The sequence below is a fragment of the Pseudorca crassidens genome, chromosome 1 (assembly GCF_039906515.1).
Source record: "Pseudorca crassidens isolate mPseCra1 chromosome 1, mPseCra1.hap1, whole genome shotgun sequence".
In the NCBI taxonomy this organism is placed as follows: Eukaryota; Metazoa; Chordata; class Mammalia; order Artiodactyla; family Delphinidae; genus Pseudorca; species Pseudorca crassidens.
In genome coordinates, this window is record NC_090296.1 from 91,390,655 (window position 1) to 91,414,320 (window position 23,666).

Here is a 23,666-nt window from a genome sequence, read left to right on the forward strand (position 1 = left end):
CTTCTTTTTTTTTTTTTGAAATCACCTTCTTGTAAAATATTCCAAGTAATAAATGAAGAAGAAATTGTAGAATAAGAATGTCATTCTTTTGCAAGCTCTAAAGAATTAACAGATTTAGGTAATGAGCATGAATGGCTGCTAAAATCACCACAAAAGAGAGAAGCAGATACTGTGTGCTTTATGAGGGAAAGACCTCACCACCACCTTAGTGGTGCCAAAGGGTAGCCCAGTAGCAGAGCAGATTCTGAGCATGCAGAGCTAGTCTTGCCAAAGGGGCAGTACTGAGTCTGAACAACTTCTGCATCCAGCTGTCCATCAACAAAAATATAGAAAACGGAGGAACACATTGAGCTATATCATAGGACGCAATCAATAAATCAGGACTGTGGGAAACTCTACAGATCAAATGTCCTGGGGTTTTCCAACAGATAAATTATAGGGAAAAGAAAAAGAAGTAGGGGAAACCTATAAACTAAAAGAGACTTAAACAACTTCTTTTACGGCTAAGCTATAGTATCCTTAGCATGCCCCCAATTAGGGATGAGCGATAAACTATTAGAAATATACACACAAGGAGGTGACTGCTATAGAAGCCAGGAGCCTGGTTACTCCCAGAGAAAAGGATAAGTTGGGATTGGAGCACGTGAAAGGATTTCTGGGATGGCTGGCAAACTTTTATTTCTTGACTTGGGGAGTTTATAAGGAAGTCCATCTTATAAAAATAAATAACAACAATAGTAATATAATAACTATACATTTATTTTATGTGGCTTTTTTAATGTTTTATTTTACAATAAAGCTTTTTCAGATTCTTTTGCAAAATGAAGAATAAATGTATAAAGCAAATCTAATTAGCCTCCTAAATTCTCTTTTCTTGGTAAACCTATATTTTATTGGATAGTTTGTTCAGAACAAGTATACTGTGTGTCCTGGGAATGTGTTTTCAAGAATCATTACAGTCTAATCAACCAATGTTTATTAAGTACCTACTATGAGCAAGATTCCACTGGAATTGTTTCACTGTAATTGGCTTATATATTCAGATACTTGCTCTGTTTCCTGGATTAACAACATATATCATATAAGTATTCACTTTCACTATGGGTTTGAGTTTTCCTGTCATTTTGTTTGTTTATAATGTTTAGTTCTATTAATTGATTGAACTACTGCAGTTTGGAGAGGAAAGTTTCACGAGACACTTCCACTTACACAAAGGTAAGTGGACTCTTCCCTGGGGCTTAGCACTGCTGGCATTGAGGCCAAAGGCCAGTGGTCCAGGGCACCACCTCCTGCAGGTGTCAGCAGCCAGAACTCTGCTTGCTGGGAATCTGCTCTGTTACTGGGCTACACTTTGGTGACTCATCATCCCAGCCTCACAACCACACCACGTATCTGGATAGTCAGTTCCTGGAAATGACGGTTTCAGAGAGGCTTATAATGGGTAGCAATTCCCAGCAAAGCAAAAGAGTGTTTGAGAATTTTTACCAACTCAACATCACAAACTGACTCCTTTCCACCAGAAAAACGCAGTTTCTAAATTTAAAACTTAGCAAGCACATCAATTTTTATGTTTTTTCTGCAAAGGAACCATGAGAGTTGCAAAACTAAAAAATTCCTCTATGGCCAAGAAGCTTCTATCTTAATCAAAAGTAATACATTAATAATAATAATATAGATGATAGACAACAGATAGATAACATTGACCATGGGGCAGAGGCTGTTTTAAGCAGATTGCATGCATTCATTTATGTAATCTTCACACAACCCAAATAGAGGGCACTAAAACCTTCCCATTTTACAGAGAGTGAAACAGAGGAGCAGAGAGGTTAAATAACGTGCCCAAGGTCATATAGGTACTAAACAGCAATGCTAGGACTCAAGCCACGTGGTCTGGCTACAGAGCCTGTGCTATTTGCCACATGTTTCTATACTGCCAGAAGTTCTTAACATCTTGGCAAGCCCAGTAAATGCTAGGGTAGGGAGGATAGTAGTTTATACTTGAACACTCCCTGGCTTGTCCAATTTGCATTTTAGAACCTCTGGCAGAGAGCACAGCTAAGCAATGATCAAATAGCCTCCATCCACTACGACTCTTACTAGTTCCTGAAGCTGCCCACTTCTCTCCATCCCCATTGCCACTGCTCCGGTTCAAGCCACCATTTCTCCACTAGATTATTGCAGGAGTCTCCTAATTGGAGAGAGGACGAGAGGCCAAAACAGAAATATAAAAGGGTGACAGCCTAGCCAAAGAATGCACATACACGAGCTCCAGCAAATTCTAGAAGCGAGGGCTGGAGAGAGAGGTGGAAGCAGTTATAAACTCAGGTCCTTAAAAATCTAGAGAGAGTCAAAAGCAGAGCCAGTATGAAGACAATAAATAAAATCACTCTGTAAAGAGCAAGCCGCCTGGATCTGCCCTCGGGGACTGTGGGCCACAGGACTGTCTGCTTCCTCCCTACCTCCTCCAGCCTCTCTGGGGCTTAGGGCTCCTGATCAGAGTAGCTTGGCTGGCTCCAATCACCCTCCCTTGTCCACTGGCCTTGCTTTGATGTGCCCTGGGCAGGGCACTGGGCAGGAAGGAGACTCCTCACATGATCCAGCTTAATCCTCCTCTTCTCCCTTCCCAAGGCTGCACGTTGCAGAAAGACCGCTGCAGCAATGCAGACCAAAGGGGGCCCACGGTGGGCAAGAAGGGCCCTGCTCCTCGGCATCCTCTGGGCTACTGCACACTTGCCTCCCCCAGGTGCCTCCCTGCCCCAACGTCTTCCAAGGGCTACAGGTAGGTGGACGCTGGGTTCAGCTACCCCTGCTGCTGCTGCCACATATGGATAAACAGACAAAGAGAGGGAAATTCTTACTTGACTCACTTTTGCTTATGCTTCCTGCTGTATTTGCTCTGAGTTTTAGCATTTGGTAGGCTATCAAACACTTCTGATCCTTCGAATAAGTTCTCAAAGATAGCTCTGAAATCATTCACAGACGTCATGAAGCAGGAGAGTCTTCAGTTTTTATTGCTGGAGACTTCATCATGGAAAAAGAAACCTTTCATCCTAGCAATTCTCTCTGCAACAGTGGATGATTCTTTGTGGGCCTTGGGCTTTGCGGACAACTTGGGCTCTGAAATGGGAAAATGAAATTGTACAGATATTAGGAATCTTTATCTTCAAAAAACAGTTTCTAATTGAGGAGGAAAAGGGGCTCAGAATTCCCTTTTATTAATGAAGCAGACAAGGAAGACTGATTTCGTTATTTCCTCTTTTTAATTCACCTGCTATCATTATCTTATTTCATTTAAAGCACCTCTTTCAGGTCCCAAAGACTAATTTTTTTTTTAAGGATCTACAATTACATCATATTCAAAAGTGATTTAATCCCACACTTCCTGTTTTTTTAAGGAATTTCTCTTTGTGGGCTTGGAATGTGTGACTCGAACATCCTTCAAATTTTCACCTCCTTTTCCTTACCAGGAAATAGCACCCAATGTGTTATGTCCCCATCTTCGGAGTTTCCTGAAGGGTTTTTCACAAAACAGGAGCGTGCAGATGGAGGCATCATAATCTACTTCCTAATTATCCTTTACATGTTCATGGCCATGTCTATTGTCTGTGATGAGTACTTCCTACCCTCCTTGGAAATCATCAGTGAATGTAAGTAGCTGGAAATCTTCTCTACAACTTTCCAGAACAGTAGTGCCACACACATATACAGCTGTCTTTGGAGTAGCTCTGCAGCAATCCTGTCCACCTCAACTGGCTGCAGAACACTGACTCCTGTGTCATGGTGTCCTGTACCTTGAGGGACTGGCGTGAGTATGGTTTTTCTTGGTAGTTCATGTGCAGCAGAACATCTTTAAATGAGTACAGAGCAACTATTGTTATACTGCCTATCTCCAGAAACTTGCAGTTTGTCTATCGTACTGCCTAGCTGTTTGTTAGTAAGCTGTTCCACGTTTCATACACATGCACTTGGTACATACTCCTAATGCACTGGACTTCTAATACTTGCCATCAAATACTTCAAAAATTTTTTTCATTTTTACTCTAAAATCTCTGTAACTTTTTTAAAGGTAGATGATAAACAAATACCTTTAAGGACCGCCCTCCTCCCTCTTCCTTTCCCAGCCTCCTACCAGTAAGGAAACTAATTCATGTTTATGAACCAATAAATAAATAAATAAGTCCTGCATTTTCTGTAAAGTGCCCTTCGGCATCAGGTAATTAAACATTAAGCTCAGTTACTGGTTTCTGGAAATAAGATCTGCCAAGCCCCTCAGTTCTACCCCTTCAATCATGTATATCGCCCAGAATTCTGAGCACAGACCTTACATTAGCACACTGGTCCCTAAAATCAGGATATCAGTGATGTTTTATGCCAAATAAGCGAAAGTGCCAGCGTTTCCAGTCTCTGTCTCCTGCTTAATTAGTTTAATTGGTTGAGCATGCTCACTTCAGGGAAGGTCAAAGTTAAGGGTTAGATTTCCCACTGCGTACTCCCAGGACTGCACAGAAATAGCATCCCCACGCCACACACACACACACACACACACACACACACGCGCGCGCGCGCGCGCACACACACACACACACACACACACACACACACTGCTAGCATTTCTTCACAGGGAAAGAGCATGAATGTAAACTCTCTCTTCCTCCCTTTTCTCATGGTCCCATCCCCCACCCCTGCTGAAATACAAGTCATTTTCTCTCTTGTTCAGTGCAGTACAGCAGTATCCTTAGGACTTAAAACAGGATCTGGCAATAGCAGAGGCACTCAACACCTATTTCTCTAATGAAAAATAATTATAGAACAGGTCAGTGTAAGTTTATTATAATTATTATTTAACTTATACATATAGTTTCACATTGATACTACATTTGACATTGACATTGATAGTTTTCCTTAACAGAAATTAAATTACTTTAACATAATACTTTTACTTAGACTGATGAAATGCAAGCAGAATAGAAGAAAAAACAAATTCCTCTACATTTCTATCACCCAGAGACCCCCACAGTTATCATTTGGTGTATTTCCTTTCAGTCTTTTAGATGTTGCTACATATACAATTTGAGGTCGTTTCCTTTTCCTAAGATAATATTTGATCATGTACATTTCCCTATATTATTGAATACCCTTCAAAAACATGACTTTTCATGGCAGCACAATAGTTCCTGATTCTGGAAACGATTTGAGCACCTAACACTGGCTTTTATACATAATAAGCACCCAGTAGAAATTTATCACAATTTTTAAAATTATTAATCTTATTAGACATTTGAGTTTTAATTTTTTGTTCTAAATGATGTTATGCCCATACTTGTACCAAATCTTTGCAAACTTCTCTGATCATTTCCTGGTAAAGATACAGAGCTATGCATATTTTAAGCTTTATGTTATACATTTCCAAAAGCATTTCACAAAGGGTGTGCCAACGAAAACCTCCACAATGTGTGGTAGCTTCCATTCCAGAAAACCATGAATAATACCTTTTTTAAAAATAATTCTTATTGGGATCATTTTAAATGTCTTTGTTAATTGCTTTCAAATGGAAGTTATTTTATAAAATTTGTATTTATCTTACTATTTGTGAGGTTGAAAATTTTATATGTGTATTAAAATTTCTGGTTTTTGCTTTTGTGTTTTTTGCCCATGTTCTAATACGGGAGTATTTGTCTTTTACTTACTGATTTCCAAGATTTTTTTTAACATAAGGGTATTAACTCTTTCTAATATAATTTTTATATGATATACTTTTTATGGTTTGTTTGGTTTTGTATTTTATGTGTTTATCACATTGAAGTGTACTTTTTAATTTTTTTTTGAAGTGTACACATTTTTAAGTAAATTTACAAATATTTTCCTTATGACTCCCCTTTTGGTTTTATACCTTTTTATCCCTAGGTCAGAAAAATTGTCATCTTTTCTTCTACTTATAGTTTCTTTTTTTTTTTTACATTTATTTATTTATTTATATTTAATATTTTTATTTCTTCCACTAAGAATTTGTTTTGCTATAGGATACAATGCTATTTTTTCCAAAAGTTGATCCATTTTCTATACTCTCAACTCTATACTCTATTCTAATGATCTATTTGTTCATGTTTGTGCCAGTACCACACTTCTCATTAGAAAAACTAAATCATATTAATTATATAAAATTAAGAAATTAAAAATTCAAGGTACCATATCCCCACTTAGAATCCTTCTCTTCCTGGAAAACAAACAAACAAAAAAATCACTTTTTTTTTGCTTGTTTTTCGTTTTCACATTTCCAAACAATGACTTGACTGAAAGAATAAATCCATCAAGAATTTTTTAAATAAAAACCTGTCTTGGGAGTGGTAAATAAACAGATAACTTTCTAGCCCTGCAGAAGAAACTACTGCATTAAAATTTAGATTGCTACTTCAAAATAATCTTCATTAAGCAACTTCATAAAATATCTATAATAATGATTTCCACCATGCCATTTGTGGAATTACTTTGGAACATCATCAGCAAACATTCATTTCTCAAGTGAATAGCTCTTTGCTCTGAAGTGTAACACAGTAGCTATTATGGATGTGTGATTGATGGATGCCCACATCACTGCCAAATCTTCAGCTGCTAAGAATTGACCCCGGTCTTCAGCATTGAAAATGCTGGCAACGAAATGAAATGGAAATAGTGCTAGCTGGATTCATTTTTTAAATGCCTCTAAATTAATTCTGTCGTTTCTCTTTCCAAGGTCTTAGTATGGTCTTGTCCAAATTAGGACATCAACAATAAAAAACAATTTCTCTGGAATTTCTTTACATCCACAGAAACTAACTTCAGAAAGTCTGCAAATGCTTTACATTTCCCCATAGTTCTTTGATAAGCTATAATAGTCCCACCCAACTAATAAGTATTAATATAATCCTCTAAACAATTTACAGAGCATTCTACAATGTACTGGAATGCTATTAACTATTTATATACTTATTATAGTTATTTATCATAAAACAATTATAGAAGACCAAGCATGGTTCTAAATTAAACATATATGATTATATTTAGTCTTCACAGAAACCCTATAAAGTAGGGACTATTAGATTGGTTTTACTAATGAAAAAACCGAGGCTGAGAGAATATATAATTTCTCAAGACTACACAGCCAGTACACAGGAGAGCCCTGGTTTCTCTAATGCCAAAACCCAAGAATGTTTTCAATTGCTGTGTGATATAATTTTACACGTCCTTGTTTGAGATTAGCTGCCGTAATATGGTTGTTTCAGAAGAACTGTTCTTTCTGAACAATTTTAAAAGGTATTTTTCCTCCCAAGGGCACTGGAAATTTTGACCACAAAAATACATCAAATACTCATTGTAACTACAGATAATGAGAATCCACCAAGTCACTTAAAAAAATCAGTTAAGAATTTTAGCAACCTACTGGGGGCTGTAAATTAATGTTATAAATGGTAACCTGCAATAATGAGACTCTGAGAACTGAGCATTTTGTCTATGATGTACATGAAATCATAGTGCAGTACTGTGGAACCAAACCATCATGTATAACGCAATGACTTTCTATGGAGTACATGTCTGAGTCCCAACCTAGGATACAATGGTTGAATTGGCACACCCCCGGCCCACCCCATCACCCCAGGAACCCCTCCTCCAATCACTAACAGTGGTTCATTTGGTTAGCACAAGGGTCCTCAGCAAGGTGAAGACTAGAAAAGGCTCAGGACTGGAGTCTCCATGCAGGGGATAAGTTGGAAGTGGTGGAGGGCAGAGCCTCTTGCTGACGCCCTGGCCAGGGCCAATTCAGCCAAGTGTAGCTGTCTCTGTCTGTAGCTATATATGCTGGTCTGTCAATTACCATTAGAACCACCACCACTTGAGGCTTTCAACAAGGATCCTTCCCTTTCTTGCTCAACTCATGACCATCAAAGTCACACAACCTCTCCTCCCCACCACAAAACTGGAAAAGCAAGCACATACCCTGAGACATTTTGCTGTCATCTTAACTATGTAGAACCAATACAAGAAAATGTTGTTGCTATACCCCCTTCCTCTAACCCTATTTTCTCTTTTATCCATTTAAGTTCTAAAGGAAAAGAGACTAAAGATGATTCTTTGAACACATTTATATATAATATAAACTATATTAACTTGCAGCCCAAATAGTAGGACTATTACCTCGCATCTTTATAAGCAGTTCATTTTTAGAAACACAAAAGTTCAGTATAAAGTCAAAACAAATCCTTTTTATGTATTGTTTTAACATGTAATGGGGATCTCCTAGAGTTATTTAACCACTGTTTAAATCACCTTTCTTTAACTTTTCCTAAGCTAACTAGAGAGAAGCATGAGAACCCCTAGTGACTGGTCACTTGATATAGCCCAAAGTCCACAATGAGCTAGTTATGAAACTTTTCTTTTTAAATGTTACACTAATACGCTATTCAGTTAGTAGTTCTAATCCCTCCACCATGTTGATCCTTTGAAGTATAACATGTCTTAAGTGAAAATGATCTTAGTAAGGTTTTCAGAAACATACTTAAATAAAATATTTACTTTTTTATTAAAAATTTATTCTTATTCACTCTGCTTTGAGCTAATATTTGCCCATGTTCTACTTTGTGTTTCAGAAATAGACAGTAAGAAAGAAAGGCAAGTTTTAATTCCAGGTAGAATTAATTCTAAATTGATAAAATTGAAAGGGAGTGGAATAATTCTGTGAGTATGGCATTTGGATAGCCGACAGTTTCAGGGGATTGTTTGATTCTTAATCCTTATGAAATTTACAGAGGCAAAGCCTTTCCAAAGAACAAAGAATCTAAGAATAGCACTTCCTCCCGCCACACAGGCACTCATTCTCCTCTTAAGAGCATTTTCATCCTCTCTGTTTTTCTTCTCCCTCTGATCTAAACTACTCTAAATTTAAAATATAAATAAATACATTGTGGTCACCTTGGATTGCATCTAAATCTACCCCAGGTATATGGATCTAAATAAGTGCTAAGTGGTCTGGATATTACCAAGATGCTATTCAGGAACAGGCAATGATGATGATGATGATAATAATAAAGCTATGTATTAATCTCTTCACTTACATGGGTAACAGAAAGAGCAGCTTTTTAAATTCAAAAAGGTCTAGCTGCCCATCCCATCTCTGCAACTACTACCTATGTGACTTTGGGCAAGTTATGGAGACAAAACTCAGGTAATTGTGAGCTTTGGAGATAAAATGTCTTACATATGCTTTATATGATAGACTTAGGGCAAGTGGAAATTAATTAATGTTAAAGCTGTTAGATTAGGCCATGGGGGAGTCTTTCTTTTTCAGTGGAATCAGGCCTTTCAAAACATTATACAGAGTTTCAGAATTTATTCCATTATAGCTCAGACAAAATATGAGATGATAACTCTAAAGTACTTCAAATGTTTTTATTTCCTGTTAAAAGCACCACAGAGATATACATGCAGTTGTACATTGAGGGGCTAGGCATTTATTTCAATGATGCTGACTTCACTCAAAACATTTCTAGAATATATTTGGAATTAGTATCAGAACCAATTTTGCAAATCATAAAAGACATTGGTTTGCTGTCATACTTCATTTTGAATAGAATTACTCAGCATGCCTACCCACCCTAGTCACTAGAGTTGGGTCTGAATGACTTTTAATTGCTTCCAAAATTCAAATTCATTCACAAGGCATGAAAATTTGCTATCACTGAGGACTTTACAAAATTGTGCCAGAAGACACCAAATTGCTTATAGCCTTCTCTTGTAACTCTATTAAACGCACATTGTGAAAAGAACTGGAAATACATAAAGAACGGTAGCGGTGGTTAAAATACAATGTTAAAATTATAAATGATCCTCCCCATTGTTTTCTCCTCCATTTTCTAAATTTTCAGCAACAAAGGGGATTTTTATTTATAAAAGGAATTGATTTAACAGTAAGAAGCAGTACAGAGGCTTAAGGCATAGAATTTATATTTTTTGTAAAAATTGATAATATTAGAAGATACCTAAATATTGTGTAGTCCAACCCTCCATTTTACAGATGGCAAAATACAAGACTTGTCTGAATGACTTATCTAAAGTCTCACATCAAGGTAGTGGCAAGGCCAGAAGCCAGGTCTCTATTTTAGTTTAAAACTCTTTCTACTGTATTTCCAGAAGAGGATTTTCAAAAACCGTTACAAACTTTCCAACATGGTACCAGAGAAGAGAACATGCTTAAGAAAAAGTCTGATGAGTTCCAGTAATCAGTTCATTATCATAAAGTTGCACTTTATATAAACAATGTAATATCTAAACCTATAAAGAAAACTCACCTTGAACATTTCTACTATATCCTGAAGGAAATATGATTATTCCTTTAGAGTAATAGAGAGGGAAAAAAGTAATAGCTCTTGGGAGAGGGGGGAAACCAGAACAATTTATCTTTAATAATAAACTATAGCAGAGAGAAATGCTACCCAAGGGTCAGTGAAGACAAAGCCAGTCGATTCTAAAGTTCAAAGGTATAAACCATTTTATAAAATATGCTCAGAACCTTAAGATATAACTTGTTAAAATATCTTTGAAGTTTTTACACATCCATCTGTACAGAACCTTTCTTTTCATAACTCAAATAGAGCCCAGTGAATAGCAACAAGCTTTATTGTTACTGCCTTTTGAGAGTGAAAGTGCTCAAAAGGGCCACCTATTTTCCTACCTTGCAACAGCCGGATGGATCACCCTTTCTCTCTCAAGACTGAATTTTTCTAATGAAGCATTCTTCAGCCAGCATTAAATGAAGATTGGCCATTCACACTTCAGCTGCCCTGAGTTTAGACAGTTACTTCAAGATGAAGCACTTTGTTCTTTTTCAATTTCCTCCACATATTATCGAGCCCTGGTTTGATTTGAGAAGAGAATTCATGGTAATATCACTAAATTTATACATTCTCTGGAATATGCTGGAAAACGTCCAAATTATTCCTGACTCCCATTAGCTATTTTCCCCCTAGCAAGGAATGGAACAGTGGTAGTTATGTACCAGTGCCGTGAGGCAGGAAAGAAAATGACTCAATTGTCCCCCATAATTGGCCTAAGTGCCATTCTTATATTATATTGAGTTTCTGTGATGAAACAGAAATAGCACTGGGTTTAGAAGCAACAGACTTGTGGTTTATGCCCTAATTCCTCACATTTAAGATCCTTGCTCTCCATGTAACTTTTAGTTACTTAACCTTCTGGACCGGTTTCTTTATCTGTAAAATGGAAATACCACCACTCACATCTGAGGATAGCTGAGATGATTAAATTATGTACATGATCGTGAACTGTATACCATGAATGTAAGATATTATTTACTTCATACATAAAATGAAAAAGTTAAGAACAGAACAACATGCTTCATCTTGTTCTATTTTAAGTTTCATGGCCAATTGGTCCTACTACATATCAGAGTTGTAGTAAGAGTATAAATACAATATACTATATATATACTACATATTTATATGTAAAATTACTCTAACCAGTAAAAGAAATGCTATGAAATGTCACTTACATAAATGATTACTTCTCTCCCTTCATTAGTCACCACAAGTAGATGTTCATCAAGCAAGGTGACCAAAGGAAAATAGTAAGGAATAGGATAGAGAGCCTGGATTAGATAATTCCGACTATCCTGAGAGGATTTTTCACAATGGAGGCTTAACAGGTGGCCCAACAAGCTGGTTGGGCCTCTGAGACCAGATAATCTCATGGGGATAAAAAAGATGACTGTGGCTGGTATTACCAGCAAGCAACACTGTGGATGTCTTTCCAAGCACTTCCCATACTCTTCACAATAAAAGCCCAAGTCCTTGCTAGGATCCACAAGGCCTTACATGATCTAGCCACCTATTACCTTTGACCTCATCATCTACAGCTCTCCTTCACGCACTTTATTCCAGACACTCCAGTCTTTTTCTGTTTCTTGAACACACAGGCTAGCTTCTACCTCAAATCCTTTGCACTCACTCCATCTGCCTAGAACACTCCTGGGTCTATGTGAGGTTAGCTCCCTCACTTTGAAGTCTTTGTTAAGTTACCATCTCAGTGAAGTCCTTTCTGGTTACCCAATCTAAAATTACAACCTTTCCTCCATGACATTTTATATCCCCCCACCCTGCTTTTGCTCCTAACATGATGCATAGTTTTCTTATCCTGTCTGTTCTCACTATAATTAAATTCCAGAAGATGAGAAACATTTGTCTGTTTTGTTGCTGCCACATTCCTAGCACATAAAAAAAGCATCTGGCATACTAGGTAGTCAATAGATAAATAACAAATAAATGAACAATAGTCAGGTGTTCCACTTATCTACGGCTGCTTAACAAATCACCCCAAAACTATTAGCTTAAAAGAACAATCATTTCATACCTCTCACAGCTTTGGGGGTTTACTGGCCTCAGCTGAGTGGTTCTTGCTTGAGGTCTCTCATGCAGTTATAGTAAGAAGAGAGGACTAGAATTATCTGAAAACTCCCTCCTTCACATGTCTGGTGCCTGGGATGGGAAGATTCAAAACTGGGGGGCTGCACCAGCCGGGGTTCCTCAGGGATCTCTATTTCTATGTGGGCTCTTCACAAGGTCTTTCCAGTATGGTAGCCAGGGTTTTTATGCGATCACTTAGGGCTCTGAAGCAAATGTTCCTAGAGAGAGAAAACCATGAGAAAGTTTTGTCACCTTTTATGCCCTAGCTTCAGAAATATTACGGCTCTGCCATACTGTTAGTCAAAGCAGTCACAAAGGCTCATCTAGGCTCAGATGATGTAAACATAAACTCCACCTTGTTTTTTGTTTTGGTTTGGTTTTTTGATAGGGAATGGAGAAGTTCTGGAAAATCATGTGGGCAGAAATATCGTAGCTATTTTTGTTTTGTTGTCACACCGCCAACAACAAAAGGAATCAGTAATGTCAAAGGTAGATGTCTCAGCAGAGAAGTAGAACCTGATGTGGACCTGAGAGTGAGCGACAGGTAACGGTCCCCACAGGCAAGAATAAGGAAATACTGACCACAGGTGAACGGGACTCAACAAAGCACACCAGAGTTTGAGAGTCTGGAAAGACTGAGTGTCAAATATCAGTAGAGATAGCAAACAATAAACATCAACAAAGGATTGCTATCAAAGCCTTGGAAACCTGAGTTTTAGTTCTAACTTTGACACTAACTTTCTGACCTAGGGTAAATAATGCCTAGCACGCTGCCTCTATTGGCTATTTTCCAGCTAAAGTTAATATTAGTGATTTTCTGTGAAGGTGTAGCTTTGATATATATATATCTATTTAGTTATAAAGACATACTTTCATTTGTCACTTTACCAGGCATAACATAATCTCATTTGTCTTCAGCCTTTGGATTGTCCCAGAATGTTGCAGGTGCAACTTTTATGGCAGCCGGTAGTTCAGCTCCTGAATTGGTTACTGCTTTCCTAGGTAAATATTGCTCCTTATATTTTTTCTTACTCCATGTGATTTGATCTTCTCCAAGTCAATACTAACTGAGCTACTATCTTGCTTATAGGTGTATTTATCACAGAGGGCGATATTGGCATCAGCACCATTCTTGGATCTGCAATTTATAATCTCCTTGGCATCTGTGCAGCCTGTGGCTTACTATCTAACGTGGTATGTAAAACAACTTTATTCAACAAAATTTATTGCCTTGACAAATTATAAGAACCGTTCACAGTCTAGAACAAACAAGGCACTAGTAATGCGTTCAATTAAATTTATTAATCGGTAGAAAAACAACATGTATTCAATTTTAAGTTAACCCACAAATACCTCTTGGTCAAATTTATGAAAATCAGACTAGGTTTAGAAACACAATTTTTCTTAAAATTCCTTTCTCTATGCAATATGCAAAAGGCAACAATATTTAGCTACAAATATACAAACAATTTTATTATTGCACTAAGCAAGTACTTGAAGAAGTTACAGTGTAATGGAAAACATTAATTATTTTATAGGTTTCAACGCTATCATGTTGGCCCCTATTCAGAGACTGTGCAGCATACATGATTAGTGTAGCAGCAGTTCTTGCCATAATATTTGACAACCAAGTTTACTGGTAAGCTTGAATAATCATTATTCTTAATGTAAAACAGTTACAGAGAGGATTTTTATAAAATTCTGATGGTTTAGTAACATTTCTTTTTTTTTCAAAAATGTTATTTCAATCACTTCTCAATTATCCGCCACTTCCGTACATTTTCCCTGTAGGTCTCTGAGCTAACCCCCTCACAACCATTGCTAGTTGGGTTCTTCTCCCTTCTTTGCAATTCTTTAGTCAAGTCAGTCTTTTTTCTATCTAACCACTGGATGTTACCACCCTTCTTTCTCTCCACTGACTTTCTGTTGAGAAGATCTCCCAACTTTTGTTGTCCGTTAAAGCCCTAACAGGTGGCTTCTTCATCTATTGGGTGGTTTACCTTGCTTCCGTTAAAAGTGACCATGGTCACAAGATTGGAGAAGATGACAAAGGAAGTAAAAGAAGTTCCTTTAAATTCCTCCAACTTTCTCCCTGATGTTCATTTAGTAAGAGGAACTATAGCCTTCTTCCTCTAAAAATCAAAAACGTTTAGGTTTCAATATTAAAACCTGTTTGCTTTATAATCTCCCCATGCCTTGCTGTCCCAAGAAAATGAAAACGGGGGTGACTTAGTGAACAGATAGTAATCGTTTCAGCTAACGAGTAGGTGTTTATCACTACACTAGGAATCTTAACGGATAAAGAAATGTGAAACACAGCCATACGGATTGTACATTGCCCAATGCCAGAGATCACCAGAAAAACAGAAAACACTGTAAACGGCACCCCTCTGGAATACTACAATTTGGCAGTGCTGCATCAATACCTGCTATCAAAACACTTTAAACCTCGCAGGGAGCAAATTTTTTAAATGAATCATCCTGAAATCTAGCCTGTCTCCCAAGGAAAGACTGTTGGTTACAATGGGGATGCTTCTGGGACTTAGCAGTTGTCTGTAAGGGGACAATGACTGTGAGAGCATCCAAGCTAATGCTCCCCCCCATTAGGGAAATCAAGAACTCCGTGCTTTCAAGCTGTAGCAGAGACTCAATGGCTATAAAATAAAAGGTAAATGCAAGGTTCAAATGTGATGGTATTAGCTAATGAAAATCCTTTAAACAGCAAACCAGAGTACAGGAAAACGGTTCTCAGTGCCTTAGGTATAATTTTATTTTTGAGAACATCCTTGCTTTCTTGTGAATGCAAGCCAAACTCATTTACATTAAAATCTTCGAAAAATCTCTGTATAGCAAACTGAAAGGCTCCAGCCAAAGTCTAATATATTCTGAATATTTTACACAAAATTCCTATACAATTGAAATGAACAGATACTATATGTTCTTATAATTATTATATTCTTCCAATGACCTGAGGTGGAGAATGCCCATCACTATTCATTAGTTTCACTTTTATTTTGAAAGTCTATAATTACTATTATGTTTAAAGAACTTTTTATGCCTGCCATTAGGAAGGATTCTACAAATTAAGACAATGAATTTATAATCTTTGTTTTTGAAATACAGAAAGGACAGTGTCAAGCTTTCAATACATTTTTATTAATGCTGTAACCAAAGGTGGACACATCTGCAAAACCAAAATATATGTAGAACATTTCTGTTCTATTGCTGCATTAGAAAATTAAGCAGATACTGCCCCAAAGCTACTAACTCTAAAATAACTTTCACATTTTTAATTGAAAAACACACAAATTTCTCTAATTTATAGGTATGAAGGAACTTCACTGCTTTTGATATACGGATTGTATGTTTTGGTGCTGTGTTTTGACATTAAAATTAACCAATATATTATAAAGAAATGCAGTCCTTGCTGCACCTGCCTTGCCAAAGCAATGGAAGAGAGAAGTGAACAACAGCCACTGATGGGATGGGAAGATGAGGATCAACCATTCATTCGTAGGCAATCAAGAACTGACAGTGGAGTATTTCATGAAGATTCTGGCTACTCCCAGCTTTCCATAAGTTTACATGGTCTTAGTCAGGTTTCTGAAGGTAATAACCACATCCTGGCCACTATTAAGTCTATTCACTAGCAAAACTTAATTTCATTTCAATTCATTAAGTACTATATACTATGTAAAAAACACTACGGGGATTAAGGGATGATCAAGAGGCAGACCTATCCCTAAAGAAGCTTCCAATACTACAGGGGGGAAAAAAAAAACCCAAATAGCTAAAATGTGAACATTTAAGTACTGTAAAGAGAAACAAATAATGCATAACTGTGGTTCCTAAATGGGACAGATGGTATAAAATTTGATGAAGATGGTTAGATAGGAAAGATTATCACGGAGAAGGGAGCATTAAAACTAAGCCTTGTAGAATAGTAAGATTTTAACTAACAACCTGATTTCTGAATAATAAGTAACAGCTATTGAAGTCTAGACTTCAATAGCTGTTACTTATTAGTCATAAGTAAATGATGCAGAGATAAGAGTAAAGAGTATTCCATGGACTGACAAGGAAATAACATGAGCAAAAGGCCTGCTCAAGTACTAACATAACTGGAGCACTGCATGTGCAGAATGGAAGCAGAAGAAAGGTGGATAGAAAGGAAGAGGATAGAGTCTTAAATGCTAAATTAAGAGTGTTTGCAGGTTTGTGAGCAGAGAAATTATCAGAACTGAAATATGGGATAAAAGACATGGAGGTCTTTAAGAGGCTACAAAACCAACTGATGTGTTTAACAGATGTCTAGACAAAGTGAAGGCAGGGGGGATACAAGAGAACAGATGTGAGACATTGCAAAGGGAGCATCACCAAGACCAGGCCACTGAAGGGCTACTTGGGATCAGAGATAATTCTGAGGCTTTTGATCATGACTGATTAAGAAGATGAGAACACCACTTACAAAAACTAGGAATTAAGGAAGAAAAGCTGGTGTGGGAAAAAAGAAAGTAGGAAGGAAACAGTTGAATTTTAAACATGTCATTTGAAGCAGTAGCAAAACACTTAAGTAAATATATTTAGTAGGAAGTCGAATTCAGCTATGGCCAGAAATACAAATTTGGTGGTTATTTTTATTATAAAGTGGTTGTAAGAAACAGTTTCTAAATTTTATTTAGTAGACAGGGAACTTATTCTAATTTATTACCTTAAAAAGTTAAAGTATGACTTTTACCCTTCTTACAAAAATTATAGTTTCTAGTCTTTCAGGCGCAAGAGGTACACACGTCTAAGTTAAATTTTGTAACAAGAAACTCAAAAGAACCAGTCCAAACATTTTTTATCACACTAAAATTATATCTGTTACTTTCTGGCCCATTGGCTGAGGCTTGGCAAAAAATTTTTTATGAGTTATTTTACTAGCATTCGTTGTAATGTGACCTAATATGGGTATAGTATTTTATAAATGCCATACAAATTTTAAACAATTTTAAAGTGAATTCCCCTTTTTATCGAATATATTATTGTCTTCCACTAAGTATTAATTTAAAAAACATACTCAAGTCTTGTAAGTTACATTGCAGATTCTATACTAGTGCCTATTTTCTTAAGGTTCTTTCTAAGAATTGTGGTCAATTCTGTGTTTGGTAAATTAATCAAAGAAAATAATGAAACAAGTCCCCTAAAGACACTAACAATGAGAATTAGAAATATTCAACTTAATAAAAAGATTATGCTATAATTATCTTATACTCCCTAAGTATACATTATGTGATACATAGGGCAGGCTGGAGGTACCATCAATACTGGGAAATGGAAACAACGGGGATAGCTAAGGTAAGACAGCCAGTTAATCCCATAAGCAAAAGTTACTAAAGACCATCCACTGTAGAAAACCAAGAGATGTTGAACTGACACTTCATAAACATTATGTCTCTAACATACTTAGTGAATGATCCAAGACATTTTGATGGATTTAAGGCCCCAAATCAAGAAACGCTGAGTATCACATTTTACACCGTCAGCCCTGAAGTCTCAATTAGTTTCTTTGCCAGCAATATCAGTAATGAGGTATTCGAATGTTTTAAATAGCCTCTTAAAAACTGATACAGCTAATTTATTTCAATACAGCTCTCTAAATGAACATTTCTAACTTAATTGGCCACTTGAGAAAACTCAAAATCGTTTAATTTTTCCTTAACAGATCCACCAAGTGTTTTCAACATGCCTGAAGCAGACTTGAAAAGAATTTTTTGGGTACTATCCCTTCCCATTATTATACTACTTTTTCTAACCACACCAGATTGTAGAAGAAAGTTTTGGAAAAATTACTTTGTGATAACCTTTTTCATGTCAGCACTGTGGATATCTGCATTTACATATATCCTGGTTTGGATGGTCACAATAACTGGTATGTATCTTAAGCATAAGAGCACAATTTAAAAATAAAATAATCAGTTTTATATAAGAACAAAGCATATATTCACTAAGTGTAGTCTAGTTAAAGAGCAAAATTTTTTTCAGTAAAGACTAAAGATTAGTGCTATTTACAGAAAGATTAAATATTAATACACCAACAAGCTCATTCAGGTTTTGTGAGTTGTATATCACATGTCAACTATATTCTCACTGTTATATACAGCCCAGGGGTACAAGTCAAAGGAATGTACATGTTATAAATGAAATCAAATTCACAGAATGTCTTTCTATTATGCTAATAATTAAATCACATTGCATGGGTGCACAATATAGTCTTTATATTGAATTCCATTCCATAATAAAAAATATAGCAAGGTGCCAGTGTTTTGAGAAAACGATGGGTACTCACTGTTTAACTGGATTACATTTTATTTTGCTTTTTAATATGGGAATATAAACGTAGTATGAAATGAATAAAAAGGGTACAAAATAAAGTTTCATTTTAGGTTTCTACTACCTTCATGATTAAGATTTAACTATTACTGCTTGGTCATAAGTAGCTCTAGTCCCACAGAACTCCTAGTCCAGAAGGAAAAACTGAATATAAACAATGAACAAAAAAATCAGGAATTTCTCCCAGAAAGGTTAAGCTGAATGGACTTATATCATAGGTGAGCAAACCACCACCTGTGTGCCCAAATCACTGAGTCTCCTTTTGAGAGTTAAGTTTTACTGGACACAGTCATGCCCATCAATTTATATATTATCTATGGATGCTTTCACATTACACTGGCAGAGCTGAATAACTGCAACAGAGATCATATAGCCTGCAAAGCCTAAAATAATTACTATCTCACCCTTTCGAAAAAAATTTGCTAACCTCTGACTTTTCTCAAATTAATATATGACTTAGAATAGTATGCTATTCTATTTCTTTTTCTTTTTTTTAAGAGTAAGATGAAAAAGTCCAATAGCTTGCATATTAAAACTCTAAATTTTCTCAGACAGATCACATTTGACATTAGGAAAGCAAGAAAAGAACAAAATGAAGTACTAGATCATAGAACAGTCCCCAAGATGATAAATATTAGCGTTATTTATGTACATATGAACTCTGGCAAACCAGTAACAAAATTAACAACCAATTACAATTCCAGTATCAATATATAAGCATGCAATAAATATGCTACTTGAAGTTCTTCTAATTAACATTTTAAGAAAAAAAAATTCTAAAGTAAGTTTTCAATTACAATATTAAGAGCAGTTACAATTACTTTTTTTTTTTAAACTTCCCTCTAGTTCTGTTTCCCAAAATGAATACATTTATGAAAAATGTTGAACTGACATCAGACTTAACACAAGTATTAAACTGGGACCATAAAGTTAGAAAGACTCAAGCCGAATCCTATTCTGTTTTCCTCAGATTTATGATTTCCCAAAGAAAACACTAAACTAAGGTCTGTCACTAAAGTAGGAATTTAAAAACGCATACCGTGTTAACACATGTACAGCTTAAAAACAGCTACAAATAATTTGCTTAAATCTGACCTCTTTAGCAAATGTTTTTAAAAGGGAAAAGAGAAAATGACCAATCTCGTTAGCATATTTTAAGCAACAGCCTTGACAACAGTGGACAGCCAAAACTTCTGTAAGCATACCAGGCAAGGAAATTACTCCTTGGTAGAATTTTGTGTATTAAATATCGATATCTGTCATTAAAAATCTGTGCTACCTGGGTTACCAATTCACCAATATTATTCAAATATTTTGGTAGCTAAAATCTAAGTAAATACATATTGGTTCTGAAATCTAAATATGCCTATTTTCTTTTTCAGGAAAGAAATATCTGAAATATCTGCAGAGAACAGTTAGCGAATCTGTAAGATTTGTAACTTGTAATATCTATGTTTATTTCAGGGGAAACATTAGAAATTCCAGATACAGTAATGGGCCTTACTTTATTAGCAGCAGGAACAAGCATACCAGACACGATTGCAAGTGTGTTGGTTGCAAGAAAAGGTAAGAAGTAGGTCCCTCAAGCTGCAGTGCCCTTCTTAAAAGCCTGGCTGAAATACACTGAGCAAAGGTAACTTTAAAATATTTATTTCCTCAGTAACATACTTTGAAGAAAAAAAAAGGAGTGACTCAGAGGAAGGATTTACTATTTAATAGCAGATTAATTTCACTAAATCTAATCGCCCAAGTAATATTCATCTGAAATGTGCATTAAATCATAACCATGTTAGAATGAAAAGCAACAAGTAATCTACATACCTTATTGAAAAATGGTTTAATAAATAAAGATAATTATTATTAGATAAATAAATGTTAAGACTTTAAATACTAACCCCCCAAAATTTAAAAATACAAATTCATTAAGACTTTTCCTCTAATACAACAATTTTCCAAAACAAACAGAGAAAGTATCCAGTGTTTTTTCTTATGAAGCTTATTAATAAAATACAGTATTGGTGTGCATATTTTAACAACATGCTTTTTTTTTTTTACAGGCAAAGGAGATATGGCTATGTCTAACATCGTGGGATCCAATGTGTTCGATATGTTGTGCCTAGGAGTTCCATGGTTTATTAAAACTGCATTTATAAATGCATCTGCTCCTGTAGAAGTGAACAGTAGAGGACTAACTTACATAACCATCTTTCTCAACATTTCAATTATTTTTCTTCTCTTAGCAGTTCACCTTAATGGCTGGAAACTAGACAGAAAGTTGGGACTAGTCTGCCTATTATTATACTTGGGGCTTGCAACATTATCAGTTCTGTATGAACTTGGAATTATTGGAAATAATAAAATAAGGGGCTGTGGTGGTTAATGTTATGTGGAAAATGTGAATGATGGGGAAGGGCAGAGAAGGAAAACTCCATTTCTCCATTTAAGTCAAATAAAAAATATTCTGAACTTTAGAATCTAAAACTTACTTACAGTAATTCTTTATCACCAAGAAAAATTTAAAACCAACCAAAATCATATCCTAATTTGTCTGAGCCCTTTCTTTTCAAGGACAATTACATATATTAAACAGAAGTTTTGAAAAAACCATCTATGTTTTACCTTACAATAAGTTGATAAAAGCTGGGGACACTTGAACAAACAAATCCCACTATGCAGAACTGAAAATAACAAGAAAATGGCTTATTTCATTAAAAATAGTATAACCATTCATTTAAACTGAATGACCAGACTTGCTGTCTTTAAAAATCCAAACTTGAGATTAACAAAAATCACAGTATATTAACACTATACTGTTAAAAGCTGGTGGGAGTTTTAAAAGTTCATCTTTACAACTTTTGTAAGCATACAGTATTACTTAAAAAAATGACTTTTACTAGGAGATTCAGCAAAACAGATGTAAGAATGTTCCAACCGTGGTTTCAAATTATGCATTACGATCCAAGCGAACATCAATTTCTCTGCCACTGATTTTTATGCCATTCATTATTCTGCAGGCTTTTTCAGCTGATTCTGGGGAGTCAAATCTGACCGTTCCACAGCCTTTTGACTTTCCATTCTCCATTTTTATTTCTGCAAACATTACATGACCTATAAAATAAAAATTATAGAATTACTAGTCTGTTTAAACAGGTTCCATTTCACTACACAGGTTTGAAATTTCTCGTAGCCAATGAAATGATAACTTGGCTAAAAACATCAATGATTTTAAAACAGCGCATCATATAAGCATTATTCTCATCATTTTATATTCTGAATATAATGCAATTCATATAAAGTAATGAATATATACAGGTTATAATATACAAAATTGAAATCAAAATAAATTTGCTTAGGTTTAATATTTTATTAAAATAAAAATTTTTAATGTTAAATCCTTACTTCTAAAGTGAATTTTATAGCAAGATAAGGTAAGCTAGCACAAAATGACACCAAGTCACCATGCCTAATAACAAATTTACAAATTCAAACAAAATTATTTTTAGAAAAACAATTGCTCTTTTATGCCCAGTCCCCTAATCTCTCTTCCCTCCCTTTTATCCTCCATTTCACTCTTTTATCCCTGAAAACAGTAGCAACTGCCCAGAAATTTAATTTTTACCAGGCCACAAAGAGCTCCGCTAATTCTGCTTTTCAACCACAGTGCCAAAGTCATTTATTCAATATGACAATTTGAACTCCACATGTAAGAGTGGCACCAAGTATATTACAGAAACAGGCATGGATGAGATACTGTAGATTTAAATCAATAAAAGTAGAAAACAGTGATGATAAGAGCACAAAGAAGAACCTCAGAGAAACTTCCAGGAGGAGGAAAACCAGACAATGGTTCTGTTTATAGTTAATATCATTACTGACTCTATACAGACTGGTATTTGAAATAAATGAATATCATTTATCAAAACACGTAGCCATAAAAATCCATCATCCAAACCAGAAACTTCAGAGAGTAAAAGAGAGAGTTAATAATAATTACACACAAATAACAGATGTAAACATTGAGACTATCCCCAGGCATCCAAGGATGTATGATAACCCAGTTCACACAGATTTAGATGTGAGGTGACTACTTGCCATGTTTCCCTCCCGTTGAAGATTATAGTTGCCAGATCACTAATGGGCTAATTTTAGTCTGGCAATAAAATCAAACAGTCAGACATATTTAGTTCTATAAAGGGACAAAAAAAGGAAAAGGGGGGAAGGTAAAAGAAAAGGGCTTGGGCTTCCCTGGTGGCGCAGTGGTTAAGAACCCACCTGCTAATACAGGGGACACAGGTTCGAGCCCTGGTCTAGGAAGATCCCACAGTCCGCGGAGCAACTAAGCCCGTGCACCACAACTACTGAGCCTGCACTCTAGAGACCGCGAGCCACAACTACTAAGCCCACGTGCCACAACTACTGAAGCCCGCACGCCTAGAGCCTGTGCTCTGCAACAAGAGAAGCCACTGCAATGAGAAGCCTGCGCACTGCAACGAAGAGTAGCCCCCGCTCGCCGCAACTAGAGAAAGCCCACGCGCAAAGACCCAATGCAACCCAAAATAATAAATAAATTAATTAATTTAAAAAAGGGCTTATCAAAAAATTGCATAAGCCCTTTCCAGGCGATGGGATGAACTTTTAATCCCAATGCATGAGTAAGATTTTTTTTTCCTGTTTAAATTTTGATCTGAATGATTTCTACAACATCCTAGGCTACTTTTCTTCTTTTGTTTATTCATCCATCCCTGCCCTGCCCCATTACTGCGTTTTTTAAAAACCAACTGATAGGTAATCACTCACCCACTCAATACTAATTAAACGGTTCAAGTTAATAAATATCACACT

General features: G+C 36.0%; 2 protein-coding genes across 3 annotated transcripts in view; one reads left to right on the plus strand and one right to left on the minus strand.

The window, feature by feature from the left end:
• The first annotated feature begins 2,624 nt into the window (after positions 1-2,624).
• On the plus strand, positions 2,625-21,204 carry SLC24A5 (solute carrier family 24 member 5). Its single transcript, XM_067746198.1, has 9 exons — positions 2,625-2,779; positions 3,468-3,647; positions 13,368-13,451; positions 13,540-13,643; positions 13,988-14,088; positions 15,775-16,058; positions 18,157-18,363; positions 20,289-20,390; positions 20,882-21,204. The coding sequence occupies exons 1-9, from the start codon at positions 2,659-2,661 to the stop codon at positions 21,202-21,204; spliced, it is 1,506 nt and encodes a 501-aa protein (XP_067602299.1). The 5' UTR covers positions 2,625-2,658.
• MYEF2 (myelin expression factor 2) overlaps positions 19,347-23,666 on the minus strand; it is a 33,855-nt gene continuing 29,535 nt past the window's right edge. For both annotated transcript variants that reach the window (XM_067746184.1, XM_067746176.1), the window contains one exon: positions 19,347-21,932. In XM_067746184.1, the coding sequence (XP_067602285.1) occupies positions 21,769-21,932 (164 nt within the window). In that variant the 3' untranslated portion in view covers positions 19,347-21,768. The remainder of the gene's footprint in view (positions 21,933-23,666) is intronic.